A 15,506-nucleotide genomic window follows, 5' to 3' on the forward strand; every position below is an offset into this window, starting at 1 on the left:
GGCATTTGATTAGGACATTGCACAATGATCCGAACACTTTGTCGCATCTCTTCGATACGAATACAGTAACGATCATAGCGATCTCCTCTGGTACCTACTGGTACGTCAGGATCCGATTGGTCATGAACATCGTAAGGTGCTGCTCTTCGCGAATCCCAGCATACCCCTGGTTGGGATGGGTAGGCCCACCACTTCACTTTCACTTAGGCCCGGGCCAAGTCAGTGGGGGGACCCTGTCGGGCTCCTTCCCCCCCAAAAAAAGAAACTGTACGTGAGAGTTTCCCTTCATACGGCTCGAATCATTCTCAGATGCCCCGAGAGGCATCCTTTCCTTGTTTGTTGGGTTGGTTCACGCGCGCGCAAACGCGCACCGGCCGCAACAGCAGGAAACTATGACCAATAGAGTCAGACACTTAGCTACATCCGCACGCAAAAGGAATGTGGTTCTGGTTGAGACTTTCTTTTCCTTATTAGTAAAGGGGGCTAGGGATGTTCGCGGAGTCCGTGCCTTCCGTACCACCGAAAGGTCGTTCTTGGGCGGATCCCGCTCCTAAACATAAAGGATAGGAGTCCTGGGGCTGGGCCTACCATATCAAAAGGGTCGTAGAAAAAGAACCCGGCCACCTATTTCATTCGACGTTCCGGGGCAGGGGCCCGACCGATTCGACCGACTTTTGCTTTTGGATAACAAGAAGGCGAGCTTCTCTGCTTTGATCAAATAAAAAGCCCAGTCAGCCACCAACTCGGTGCAGGTCACGTGACCTACAGCTCGGCCTTCGCTTTTTGAGGCTTCCTCTACCCACATCTCTATGTGCCCGCAGCACTTCCATATGGAGAAAGATAGGCTTACCATGTTCCATCAATAGCACCTAACCTATGCCGATTTTGGCGGACCGTGCTCCACCCCGGTGAACTCATGCGGTTCCGACGTGCCCAGAGGCCAGAGGCGAATCCGTTCACAGTCCGTAGGACCAACACCATTCGAAGGTGGGCGGCCCACCCCGCCTAGAACAGTTATGCTTGACTGGGCTTACACACATTCGCTCACTTACGCTGTCCCCCCTCAGCTCACCCTAGCCCCCGGCCTTTTGCTCTTCTAACGTAAGCTCCAAGGCTTCACACCAAGTCTTCACTGACATAATATGCATGCTTAAGTAGGGTCAGGCAGAACCGTTGTTGCCTGATGGGAACTTCCCCCATATTGCTATCAATGTCTTCATGTCGCACGACCTCTTAACATTACACCACTGAATCCCCAATCCTTTGCTTGCTGTGCAGTGACAGTACCAATATCCACTAATCGTTGTTTCCAGATACGGTTGCCGGTTGACATCTCTTCTAATTCGTCGATACGAGAAGCAAATTGTTGTGTGGAGGAATCAATATCTCGACATAAGCCAAGAGGCAGATCTTGTGCCACTCCACCTGGTCGTATGAAACTGGCATGCATCCTGGCTCCCGAGACTCTTTCATAGAATTCCAACAATTTTTCCCGCTCCTCAAAAGCCCACAGGAACGGAGTTGATGCTCCCACATCCATAGCATGAGTAGTTAAAGCAAGTGAATGATTTGAAATTCGAGTTATTTCACGGAATAACACTCGTATATATTGAGCTCGTAATGGTACCTCGCAATTCAAAAGTCTCTCTACGGCTGAAGAATGAGCGTGTTCTTGGGCCATCATAGAAACATAGATAGGGTCGACGACGGAACGAACAACGAAACTTTACGACAGCTTTTTCGTACACGTTCACTTGCATCACATACACAAGTGCTCTCTGAACCGTGCAATAAGGTCACCCATAACACGGCTCTCCCATTTGAGTTATCTTAGCCCCCAGCCATGCTATTCAAGAATATTAGAAAAATGGCAGCGTAAGGTAACAACTAGTATTGAAAGCTGGTCGCCTTTGGAAGCGTTCGCTGGTAACCAAAGCGTATCGTTCCCGCAACCACTTTTGTACTTTGTTTATAGCTTTTTTAGGTTATGCAATAGAAGGGGGCTTGCACTTGAATTGAAGTAGCGCTTTTGGAATATGAGTAGGGCTCCTAGGTGGCGCGTTCGTGGAGGCAACCCGAAGGAAGAGCAAAAAGAAGGTTGGGTGCTTGTGGGGCAAGGCCACCCGGCCTCGAATAGGAGGGGGCTTAGCTCTGGATCCTCCCTGCTTGCAGAAATGAATGGATCAGAAGGGGGCTGGATTCTCTATTTCCGGGCCGGGCGGGAGGTGAAGGCCATAAGAGAAGATTGCCCTCCCGCTAAGGAAGAGGGGAAAAAGGCGCTGTCATCTATCTCGACCAGTTTCCCGAGGCGTTGGAAATCCAGACCGGCTCAGAGAATCACTGGTGCTATTTAGCCCTTCGTTTCGACAACAAAGAAGTCATCTTTGACGATTTCCCATTCCTTCCCTGCCGAGCCGCCTCTCTTCGCCCTCTGCCTTCCCTTTCTATAACATAGCCAAGCGCCCTCCTTTACAATCACTAATAAAAAAGAAATAGCAATCAAAGCCCTATCGTATCAGTACGTCTCTGTGATTTTTCCGGCCCCAGGGGACTTTACTCGACCCATTCCCCAGTCTCCCGCACTGCTCAAGTAAGTGTGCGACTCCGTATGAGGACCTCCTTCCCTTCTGCCCACTCTCCGTTCACACGGTTCTCAAAGCAGAGGAGGAAGGGTGGGCAGCAGGTACCACGAGCCCTCTGTCCCACACATCTATCCAGAAGCAAGTGTAGTTCACCGGTTCCACCGAATGCTCCTATCTGTCGGCAAAGATCGTGTGAGTGTGCAGTTATGCTTCGGATGCTTCGACATAGAATAGATCGACCCAGTTCCCGTTCTTTTCCGGTGCACTCGCTTTATATCTCCGACACACAAGGAAGGACGCGGTGGGAAGGAAGGAGCCCTAGCCTCTGTCCGGCCGATCATTCCGCTGGCATCTCGCATTCACGCCCCCGTTTGACTGCCGCTCGGGGATGTAGTTGTAGATACGTTAGTCTTAGTGGGTCGTTGGCTCCACTTGTTATCTCCTTCTACGACATGCTGTTGTCGTCGCCATATTCCATATGTCACTTAGTCATCTCTGCCTCGCTGCGGGTCAGCACCTCCGAAAGAAACGGAGGACTTCATTCAGTGACCCCGCGATCGCCCTCTGAACGATCAGAATAAGGTAAAGCTTGAAGATAAGTTTTGTACTCTATTAATTTCTCGGTCCCTCTAGTCGGGTGGGCGCCGGCCGGTCTTTCGACCAGATCCCCCTAAAAACCGTACGTGCGGGTCTCCCCGCATGCGGCTCACGCCATTCGAGGTGGCCCAGCCCAGCATTCATTCTAAAATCCTGTAGTGAAATTGAGACTGCTCGACTTCGGAAGCAAATTCGCGTGTAGGCAGCGCTGTCTGTCGTACCGTTGACTCTATCTATTCATTGAATTTGCTTGATTCCATTTTTATATAGGCTCGCTCCCTCTTTTTCCAAGAATTCATGCACTTCCTTTTACTCCATAGGGCCTTCTTTAATAGGTTCATAGTCCAAAGCCTTCCATTTCCGTCAAATGACCCGGCCTCCCCTGGCTCTTCCACCGTCCGGGCTCCCTTTCCTCCCTATGCTCCCCCGGCGCAGGCCTACCACGCTTCGCACCTGCGGCGTTTTCGCCAGACGGTCTTTGCCAGTAGTGCCATCCTCCCCGCTGGCTGTATGGGCGGGTTGTCCCTCGCTGCTGCGTTCTGTTAGGCTATGGATTACAGGAACAAATGTAGTTGAATGGAATAGCAGGCGGGTTACACGTTCCACTGTGCCGAGATTTGAGGTGCAGGTGGTGATGATCACCCCGGGGTATGCGCTAGCGCCCTTGACAGGCACTCCAGAACCCGCCAACGCTCGTGAAAACCCGGGTCGGTCGGTCCTCCATTCATCCGACCGGAGGTGTGGATAACGAGGCCACCTTCACAACCTTCTCCCTTCTGTCCTTATGTTGTAGTAAGGTAGGGCGGTTCGCTTGAGTTGCTCAACCGCCCCTTAGCCCGGTGCTCATGACGCGCTACGGAACCTCCACCGTGCCGGGGGACCAAGCAGGGCATAGCTAGCGGCATAGGAGCCGACTCGGCATCAGCGGCTTCGTGCCGCACTGGAGTGATCCAATATGTGGTTCCGCACGTTCCACCACTTCTCCGTTCATTTCCAATACTGATCGTGAAACACCATGAGCAGCAGGATGTTGAGGTCCGAAATTCGAAGTGAAATTTTTGATTTGCCCGTTCCTAGTCGTCATGGGAAAGAAAGGCAGAAAGAAGAAAGAAATGATTCCCTTTTTTCTTGTCCAATACCACCAGTACCAGAAATGCATCTCCTTCGCCCGCCCGAGAGACTTATTGAACCCGAAAAGAAAGAAGGGAGAAAGATGCCCACTATGATTATCGATTCCTTCTTGATAAAACAATATCATAGCCTAGTATTCATGTCCTAGTCTTAATTTTGAATATGGGCACATACTAGAAACTGAGCCAGGCACATCCCTGTTTTCTTGTCTTAGCACTTCAAATTAGCTGCACCCTTCCAAGTTAGTCCAGGAGCCCTCTCAGATGCAGGTCTTTTCAAAGTGCAAAGTTTCAGTGATCACTTATGCAATTGTGAGTTGCTGTTTTGAGTTTCCTGCTTTTCGGGCTGTCCTCTTTTAGGGAAGGGAGCGTGCCCTAGTAGCATGAGACGACAGCCTTGCATAGGAGTAGTTCTGACTCCGAGAATAGAATCTTATCCCCGCCGACTAAGCCCGGACTCTTTCGCATCGCGCTAATTCAGTGCCAGCCGTTGGTGAAAGACCTGCATGGAGCCGAGCCCTTCTCACCTACCTGCTTTGGGGAGAGTTTGACCCGGACAAAACTAGTGGGTGTCGCCTCCTCGAAGCAGCTCCCTCTCGCCCCGATTGATGAAGTCCCTGATTGAGAACACCATTGCTAACTTATGTATAATATGTCATACCTTCTTTCGAATCAATACCATTCCATGAGTCCTTCTTTCGAATCAATACCATTCCATGAGTGTCCTGTGGGTCTGATCAAGGCCAGTAGCTACGCCCTGCACTTTTGATAACCGGTTAGATATCCTAGCACTTTAGAGTTTGAGAAGGGTAAAGAAAATCGTCCTTTCTTTTGAGATCTGGACTCCTGAGGGAGGGTAATTTGATGCTAGCGAACGTTGTGGGTAACAAGGCGAATGAGTCAGTATCTAGTAACGGCTAGGATGCCAAGCGATGCAATGTAAAGAAGAAGAAGGTTTGGATGACCTCTGGGGGAATAGCACGCCCACAGAACGATATCGTGGAAATGCTGCACGGACCCGTATATATAGGAACAGAAACAAAATGACTTTTGGAGTTTGACGGTCCGTCCTCAAACCCACCTGTTGCCGATCCGACGTGGTAAAAGCAGATCGTGATTGATTGCTCTTAGAACACGCCGATACGGCACGCTCTCCCGGGTTCCAAGTTCTCTAATTTGAGTGACGTACGATTCATACGTACGCACACTCAAAAGATGCCCTTGTGGAGAATGCAGGGAGCCCCGGATGTCCCGGTACTCGTTGAGTATGGCCTGGGGATGAAACCCATCACTCACCAAGGCAGCTTCTACGTATCGTTCCACTAGCAATTGAGCGTTTATAGTGGAGACCATACGTCCAAGGTCGTCGTTCCCTCCCCAATTGTTGATCAAGTACCTCTGATAGAGGATCCTACTTCTCTCTTCATCAGAGAGTAGAGGTTGGGGCAATTGTGGGATCACGACGGGGACAGGGGCAGGTGCGGGCGGCGTCTCCGGTTGAGGAAGAGGCTGCCCCGGTGGACTAAGTGGGGGGGAGGGGTTCCCCGCGTCACACCAGGCTATGACAGGATGTGAAATGCCCCCCGCTACTATCAACAAAAAGATCCATAGGAAAAGGGACCCATAGTAAACTTGGAAATACGACCGCCACTTGAATAAAGAAAGAGCGCACGAAAAAAGTAAGGAAAAAATTATACACCTAAGATCACGGTGTAATCCCATGAAAAACGAATATATCTTGAAGCCCCATGGAAAGTACGAAGCGGAAAATACCAAAAAGACGGATCCTACAGCAAACAAGATGTAACTATTCAGATTTTTTCGAGAATAAATCATTCTCTTAACAGATCTCGTCTTGTTCCTCAATCTTCGAAGAATGCGGCGTTGTATTATTGTAAGTTCCCTGTTCCAAACATTTCCTTCAAGTAGACGACAAGTTTTAAATCTTAATGCAGGCATTCCTCCCTCACATGCATTTGCAACAGATTCTTACCAAGACCGGTAATCCCCATAGACACACGGCCATTCTCGGCATCTTCACTGTTGCCCCTCTTCTCAAAGCCTTTCGAAATCTCAACGTGCCTTTTTCTTCTTTCCCCGGGATACTATACAAACGAAAATGTCCAAGATCCATGGAACGAACGAAGCGGACCGAAGTAAAGTCTTAAAAAAGACTGAAGGGCAATCCCGTTCTGTTGGAGCAATTGTGAGGAATACCCATTCTAGAGCATCTATAGAACTCATCCACTCCCCCGTAGAAAAGATAGAAATCTCATCATTCAAATCAACATTTATCCTAACCAAGGCTTCGCCTTGTCACATCAGGGGCTCTGGGACTCGAACCCAATTCTTTCCGCGACCCCCCTAGAAAGAATAAGGAGCATTTTCTCTTATCTTTTCTACGAGAATTGATGCTTCGCGACTTTTCTACTATACAGCTACGCTACGATCTTTCTTCTCTTATGAAATTTCAGGTGACGGTACATTTCACTTCATTGCACTACACTCTACTCTCCATTCTTGCTGAAGCCTCTTGCCATCCGGGTTCCACGGCATTAAGAAGTTCATTGATCATGATTTGCATTTTTGGTTGAGATAAAGAAAATACCTCCTTAAGTCCGTCAAGCCTGTAGGAGTAGGAGTAGTGAATAAATATAGAGAGTTTTGCTTGGTTGTTAACCAAGGGAAAAAAGAAAAAGAAAACCACTACTCACCAGTTTCGAATCAAACAAGTATCAACAACAGCCCCTTCTTTGCTTTTCTGATAGCATTCTGGAAGTACCGCGTCAAGATAGGCACCTTATCTATGCAATAATGATCTCGCTCTTCAAGACAGATTCGTGAACGGTCAATCTACGCCATGGAAGTTTCATTTCTGAATGACTTGTCTGCTACCAACTCCTTCCTCTATGGGTAGGCCCAACCACCACACTACACTCTTAGGATAGTTAACGGAACACCAACCCAATATCGAGGAGAATCAGTACACGGAACTTGACCAATCCACGATCACCCTCTGCTAGCAGCTTTCTTATCTTACGATATTCATAGTGTCGATTATAGAAGAGATGGAAATTGCATATTAGGATTAACCGAATCAGCTGCGTAGCCCTCTTTCACAGGGGAGGTGTGGCGGCATAGCCTGCTTCCAGAAAGTAATTCATGTTGAAGGTGGTCGCCCTTTTACTTAGTTTTAAGCACTTCTTCTTATATGCTCACTTCGATGCTCGATTTTTGCCTTGCTTCGGGGCCTTTCCCTCCCGTTAGCTTAGCTTGGCTTTAGTTAGAAAAATGTCATGTGACTCCTAGTATTTCTTGTTTGTTGTGATTTGGTCAAGTAACAAGAAGTGTCAGCAATCTGTATAGTGCTCTTTCTAGTACTTTGACTTGGCTACATAGCGGTTATCATTCTCACTATGGCGCTTTCTCCTCTTTCTGTTTTATTAGAATTCCCTATACTACATCATAGTCAGGACTGCTCTGGAACAGAGCAAGTAGAAAGAAAAGGAAACTGCAGATGCACGAATGGAATACGCACCTGGAATTGGTATTGGTCTAAAGAGCCGGAAAGGAAGAAGCAACGGACTGAGCGACGAAGCGACGGGATTGAGCGCTTCTCCTAGCGCAGGAGTTTTCGTCGCTGGATTAAGACGACTTAGCGACTTGCCTGAAAGCAGAAACCCGAAGGTTAGCCTTGCATGAACTAGGGAAAGATATAACTCAACTTCACACTGGTTAGCAAAACCCTAGAGCTTCCCTGCTTCGGTAGAACCTTATACTTTACCAAGTAAAAAGTTTAAGCTGGGATCGATTACCTTTCTTAGCTAGGATAAAGTCACTGTCATCGCTCTCTCCTTGAATCGCTCGGAAATCGTACCTAGCCTCTCGTCCATAACCTAGCCCGAAGCTCTCAAGCGACTGATTTCACACAAGTAGTAGGACCTTCTTTTATAGTGGAGTTAGAATAGGCTCTAGAATAGTCGAATGAATGGTCAGTCTCGCTCTCCACCCTGCTGCTAGATGGGATAGGTTCACATGCTTGAGATAAGACAGATCTTTTTTAGGCATTAAATAGGCCGAGAGAAAAGTATCATTTTTACATAGATGAGCAGCAACTTTAGAAATGAATGCTCAAGTCTGTCACTTAGAAGATAGGATGGTATCGACCCGGACAAGGGGGCAAGATCCGCTGGCTTAGGGCCCCTTTAGAGATAGGGGCGAGCCAAAGAGAAGTTGTAGCAACGAGCTACTAAGGAGTGACTGTGTTGAAGCTTCAAACGTAGAGCTCGCGACGACTTCGAGCGAACTCCACGAGTGTGCCGAAAAAGACTAAAAAGAATCTGTGATAAGTAAGCGCCTGTGTTCAGTAAATCGCAATTCTTTTTGTGTTGTCGGGCAGCGCGCGTTAAGATTCGCCGCTGTCCGGGCGAGGTATAATAGAAATACAAAAAGTGAGAGTTCCCCGCCATCACCTCGCCTAGATTTGGGGGCTTCATACCCTAAGCAGAGGCAAGTTCCAGCCGAGGTAGGAGATCATCACATCTATACGAACAAAGCAGCACAGGTAGCAGTGGTTGCCTGTACGTTTATAGGGGACTCTACTTTCCCCTTTTTCACTATCTCGCCCAGCATATCTGCCGGGAGCAAGAGCATATCCAAGTCCCCTATTCAGTTGAATCAGATCTAGTAGCGCTCACTACTGAGGCGAAAGAAAGGAGCAAGATACGGCCAAAAAGCCGGAAATTCTCGCGCAGGAACAAGCGTAGGCCTGTAGCGCGCCCTTCAACCAGGAATCATTTTATTGGCGAAGCGAGGAAGCACAGTTGCGCGCCTCTCCATAGCCCCTCTAGAGTATAGAGGTATTAGTACCAAGCTGGAAGCTTGCTGTGTAATTTCATAAAGAAAGGTGTGTGAACCTCAGCGAGTCCGGGTTTCATTTCAAACTAGCCTCCTGGACTGAACCTACCTTCTTAATAGGTTATAGCTATCAATAAAGTAGGAATGGCAGAGAAGGAGATGCACTTTCTTGAGTTACAGACAAGGAACTCCATTCTGTTGACTCTACCAGATAGAATAGAACCCGTCTTTTTTCATAGTCTAGTCAAAAGAAGAGTTTGATCCTGGCTCAGAAGGAACGCTAGCTATATGCTTAACACATGCAAGTCGAACGGGGAGCTGGGCAGAAGGAAAAGAGGCTCCTAGGGTTTACGAGAATCATATATAAGATCTCGTCTAAAGGCAGGGGTGAGCTTTCTCACTATACAATGTAAAAAAAGACCAACGACGATGAAGGAGGAGTAGGAGCTAGCTTTCATTGAAGTAGGGGCGGAATCGAAGCGAATAAATTCTGAGTTCATGCCACGACGATCTATATGGAAGGGAAGTTTTGTTGATGCATTCCTGTTGAGAATGAAGAAGAAGAGAGATCTTCTTTTGAACAGGAAAATTGGGTCACATCTTCTTCTATTTTGCCGGAATTCTTTGATTGCTCCGTACGAATTGACAATGGAATCCTGTTCGTTGTAAGATCACTGAAGGAGGTCATCAATTTGGAGAGTTTTCTTCTACACGGAAACGAAGATCTTCGAGAACTAATATTGGACCGGGAATCAAAAAGGGAAAAAAGTAAAGTCTAAGCGCATATGGCACGAAAAGGAAATCCGATTTCGGTAAGACTTGATCTGAATCGTAGTTCAGATTCAAGTCGGTTCAGTGAGGGCGACCGCGAAAGTCACCGAAGGGGTCAGTCTTTTCCTTCACCCCAGATTAAAAAAAGTAAAGCGGGAAGGGCGTTGCAGATGTCCGGGACGGACACGACTTCTTCTAACGCTAGAAGACCACTGGAAGACACCCGGGACCAGAGCATGTCGTGAAAGAAGCACACTGGGCGGGCGTGCTTCGACCGTGTCTCCGGGGCACAGTTGAATGTAGATATCATGAACGCGAGGTGCAGGATACCAGGCCGAGAAAGCCGGGCAACCACTCCCCTATGTGCCAATCGCTAGTGCAGCCAGGGCCCCGGCGCCCAGCTCCGCTGGAGAGGCCTCGCCTGATCTGATAAGTGCTAATTCGGTTCGGATAGACTTCATTCAAGAACGCCGCCGCCCCTGGAATCAATAAGAAAACAAGTGCTAAGTTTCAGATCAGTGAATAAACCGAAACGAAAGAAGAGACCTTTCTCGCTCGGCGCCTAAAGCGCACTATGCTCCGCTTCAACAAATGAGAGTTTTCGGTGGAACCGGTGAACCACGCGAGCCGGTTAAATGCGTGGGACAGAGGGCTCGTAGTACCTGCTACCGCAGCTATGCGGTGGAAGGGAAGGAGCCTAAATCGACCTTTTTTCTTTTTCAAACCAGAACAACTCTGAACGTTAGGGAAGATAAGGGAGGATCACCTGAGCGAACTGACCGAAGGGACTTGACTTATCCGAACCGAACGATAGCGGCTTAAAGCTAAGAGCAGCGTCGCTGCTTGATCGGCGGGGAGGAGCATCTCAAAGTATGGGGCAAAGGATCAAAGGCTTTTACTTTGTCACCCGGGATCCACCACAGGTTGGGTTTGAGAGTCGTGTGATGGGTGACTATCCAGCACGGTTCGGAGAGCACTTTTAGTCTGCGCTGGTGAATGGAAGCCCCCCCTATCAAGCAAGAAAGAAGCGGCTCTTCCCACGGCGGAGCCCGCATTGACTCTATTTATTATTATGGTAAATCAGTGTATCAAGATGTCAATCTTAGATCTTATTTCGGTTCGATACGTCCACCTACTAGACTCACCTTTGGCTTTCGTCTCGGTAGGTGTATTATTCTACATTTTCCCAAAAGAACATTCATTCATTTCTTTCTTCCCCGTCGACCACGACGACAGAAACGACGCGAAAAATCCAGACCCGGAAAGGGGAAGGGCCAGTGGTGGGCATTTGGTAAAGTCGGGCCGATCGGGTGTCTTCATTCAAGCGACGGTACAGAAGAAGAACGAAACGAAGTGAGAGGCCGGGGGGCAGGGAAAAGAGTCGAGTCGATCAGGCTCGACGACCGGGAGAAGCAAAACGAAATCAGGATTTGGCCGAAAAAGAAGCAACGCTATGGATACCATGACCGATCACCATCGATAAAGAAGAATCTTTCTAAATCACTTCGGGTCAGCGGGGCCTTCAAGCATCCGAAATACGCCGGGCTTGTAAATGACATAGCCCTCCTAAATGACGACTCCTTCAGAAAAACGAAGTTATTCAAGTTCTTTTTCTCAAAGAAGTCAAAGAAGTCCCCCTCCGACAGCCCGACGAGTCATCCACTTAAAAGGACCCTCCCTGCGGTGCGCCCTTCCTTGAATTATTCGGTCATGCAATACTTATTGAAGACAAAGAACCAAATGCATTTCGACCCCGTCGTAGTTCTCAATCATTTCGTGGAACCGGGCGTGGTTGAACCATCTACCATGGGGGGAGCTCATGCACAGGGAAGAAGCTTAGATAAGAGAATACGTTTCGCTTTTTTTGTCGAAAGCTCGACCAGCGAGAAAAAGTTTTTGGCCGAAGACAAAAAGTTGACCCACTTCATTCGCTGGTCGAATCATCCTCGCTTCGCGGGAACAACAAAAACCACCATCTCGCTCTTTCCTTTCTTCGGTGCTACCTTTTTCTTTCCAAGGGACGGGGTTGGGGTGTATAAGAAATTTTTTGAGTATGCCCGGGAACAACTCCTACGAAAATTCAGGAAAAAATGTTGGAACCTCATGGCTAAGGATAAGGTAATGGAATTGATAGAGAAATTCATAGACCTAGGTGGGATAGGAGAATTGATAAAGGGAATAGAGATGATGATAGAGATCATACTGAGAAACAGAAGAATTCCGTACGGGTACAACTTTTATTTGAACGAAGTGAAAAAAATGCGATCTTTGTTGTCTAATAGAACAAAGACTAATACCTTAATTGAGTCGGTCAAGATCAAATCTGTTTATCAAAGTGCTTCTCCGATTGCTCAAGATATCTCTTTTCAACCGAGGAACAAAACAAGATCATTTCGCTCCATTTTTAGTCAAATAGTGAAGGATATTCGATTAGTAATGAAAAAAGGGGTGGAGGGGATCCGTATATGTTGTTCAGGTCGATCAGAAGGTGCAGAAATAGCTAGAACTGAATGCGAAAATTATGGAAAAACATCTAGTAATGTATTTAACCAGAAAATAGATTATGCTCCTGCGGAAGTATCTACTCGTTACGGAATCTCAGGTGTCAAAGTGTGGATTTCATATAGTCAAAAAGAAAGGGGACGTGCTATATCCGAAACGTACGAAATCTAGTAAATATCGTAAAGGCAGATGTAGTAGGGGTTGCAAACCGGACGGTACACGACTTGGTTTTGGAAGATATGGCACTAAAAGTTGTAGAGCTGGTCATCTTTCATATCGAGCCATTGAAGCAGCGCGTCGAGCTAGAATTGGGCAATTCCATCGTACTATGAGCGGACAATTCCGAATAAATGGTAAGATATGGGTAAGAGTTCTCGCAGATCTCCCTATTACCGGGAAACCTACAGAAGTCAGAATGGGAAGAGGAAAAGGAAATCCTACGGGTTGGATTGCTCGTGTGTCCACAGGACAAATCCCATTTGAAATGGATGATGTGAGTTTGTCAAATGCTCGACAAGCCGCTACATTAGCGGCGCATAAACTATGTTCGTCAACCAAGTTTGTTCAGTGGTCATAACGTAATTAGTTAGTGGGGAAAAAGCGGGCCGGGATTCAAAAGAATTAGGCGAAGTGTTTGTTCCTGAACGACGGAAGTGGAAAGACACTAAGGGAGAGGGATATACTCCTTGATTTTTGTAATCGCCGAAATTGTACGACGAACCTTCTTGTTCCAGGCGTACTACCCTGATACGTTAAGGTTAAATTATCCAGGCCCGGTTTATAAAGTGATAGTAGTCAGAATAAATAAGAAAGATAAGAGCTAAGATTCAGGAAAGTAACTAAGGGGAGTTGGTTACCATTCCGTCTGGGTCCTCAAACGTGTGATTCTCTTTAGTGAGGTTGGGCTTTGGAATCTCGTCTTCGGCTTTATTGAAGTTAGGGCGTGGCCTATTGAGTAATGGAAGGGGTCAGCCATAGGCTTGATTGCTGCGCTGCTTTCCATGTCCGAGATCAAGAGTTTGAATAGGAAGGCCTTCCCATGCCTCGCTTGTGCTTGTAGCAGATACAGACTTGCCTACTTCCTTCAGCCTGTTGCCCGTAGACAGATGCCTTGAGTGCCTAACTCGATTTCACCTACCTCTGATACCAGCTTCTGACTCCTTACCATGTTTGCATACCTCGCACGAGGCTAGGATCCCTTACTCGATGCCAACTTCTTTTACCTGAGGCCCGATGCCTGAAGCTTGATGCTCGCAGTTCCCTACTTCGGGTCGGGGTTAGGTACCACAGCTCAAAACAAGCTAGAAGGAACAAGTTCATGCAAAGCTGATTCTCGAACAAGAAGAGCATATTCTGTAAGAACAATAGGAGATTTGCCTCCTACTAGGCCTGGTATACCTTGATTAGATAGACTCTTTTCTGTGTCAAAGAGAAAGAGCGCTCAATCAGCTCATAGATGGGGAGAGTTTGGCCAGGATATCAAAAAACGATTGATTCAATTCATCTGATCCTCTCTTTCCAGCTCTTGCCTCTCTGTCTGCATTGGTGTGGCACCTAGGCTTTCTGACTTTCCTGAGCATGCCATTCCCATCCGGAATCAATACCCGTACAAAACATCCAAATTTGATTCTTCTTGCTGAGGACCTGCGCTTCAACAACAGGGTAAGATGCAACCTTTTCCTTTACTACACAACCCATGACTCAACCTCCACCTTTGTTTGAAGGCTAGGGGTATTCTTTCACAGCAACATCAATCCCTTACGATATACCCCGCATCAAGGGTACAGCTCCCTACTATACCAGACCCTTGCTTCAAGCTAACCAGCCCTAGTGGCTTTACCTACTAGAGCTCCTTCTTGACTTGCCGGACTTACTGCGTGAAGTAGTCCCACAGCTTCTTTCGGTTTAGTTAGCCCCCTTCCTTCGCCCATCTAGCAGGATGCTGGGTTGAATCTTAAGGTAAGTTCCACTCTCAAGCAGGCCTGTTCTTTACATCTTTTCCGAGTTTCACTTCCTTTCCCTGTAATGAAATCATAGGAGTAGTAGTACTATTTTGATCTTGAAAGAAAGGCTGGCAATTTAGGTAGTCAATTCAATGTCGGCTTCTTCAAAACCCTTTTTCTGCTAGTGAGCTTTTCTTTGAAACCATCTCGGAGTAGTTCAAAGGAAGTAGCAGCTCTAGCTTTAGGGAATCAGCGGATTTTTCATATCCTCCTTCGGTCTCTTTCTCTAAGCTTGTGGGTGAAAGAATCATGCACTCATACCCCCAGAGTTTATACTTATTATCTGCTATAAAGAACCAAAGAAAGGATTGGCTCACTCCAATAGTCAATGCTACCCCTACCAGCCATATGGACCCAAAGAAGAAGCGCTCTAGCGCGGATGACGGATGACACCTACCAATTGCCCAAAGCGTTCAAACCAACCCTTGTGATGTCACTGAACGAAAGTTTTCTTTTAGGGCAGTGATCAGGAACAAAACAAACCCAATTCCCTAAACATGGGCTAATCCTTATCCTTAAAGATTATCTGGGAAAGGGCTCCGTAACATCTATCTCAAAAGAAGGAAAAATGGCAAGCAGCGAATCTACATCGATTTCAGGAAGTGTGCCTGAGGGCTGACCCCTGGAAATAGACTCGGCTTTCTAGTTCATCGGAAGGGTATTGAAATCCGTCAAAATCGAGCTAAAGCTATACAGGAAGCTCGAGCCCCAACAACAAACAACAAATAAGGAGCTGAAGAGATTGCTAGGGCAGGTCCATTTCCTTCTTCGGGATCATATCCAGAATACCGGAGGTCGGGATCAAGGAACTCCTGCTGGATAACTTCTGCTTCAAACAGAACTTTCAATATTGCATTACTTTCATGTGGAACTTCACTTCAGAGAAGTCTCGTTTGCGTCGACAAGCGAGTTCCCGCATTAACAGCCTTCCCATGATTTGGTAACGGATGAAAATGAACATCGGGTTCTCCTGTCAACTTTGCGAAGTCAAGCTCGTAGACTCTCCTTTGCCTGTAGGCTGATCTCCATATGGATGCGCGAGTGAAGGCCTTTCCTCAACTTCA

At 47.3% G+C, this 15,506-nt stretch overlaps 2 protein-coding genes across 2 annotated transcripts; both read left to right on the top strand.

Annotated features, from left to right (window-relative positions):
• The first annotated feature begins 10,933 nt into the window (after positions 1 to 10,933).
• ccmFn (cytochrome c biogenesis FN) lies at positions 10,934 to 12,610 on the top strand. The gene has a single exon. It carries the CDS (start codon positions 10,934 to 10,936, stop codon positions 12,608 to 12,610), a length of 1,677 nt encoding a protein of 558 aa, YP_008999571.1.
• On the top strand, positions 12,501 to 13,016 carry rpl16 (ribosomal protein L16). The gene has a single exon. The coding sequence runs from the start codon at positions 12,501 to 12,503 to the stop codon at positions 13,014 to 13,016; it is 516 nt and encodes a 171-aa protein (YP_008999572.1).
• The last annotated feature ends 2,490 nt before the right edge of the window (positions 13,017 to 15,506 follow it).

This window comes from Helianthus annuus, mitochondrion, assembly GCF_002127325.2.
Source record: "Helianthus annuus mitochondrion, complete genome".
In the NCBI taxonomy this organism is placed as follows: Eukaryota; Viridiplantae; Streptophyta; class Magnoliopsida; order Asterales; family Asteraceae; genus Helianthus; species Helianthus annuus.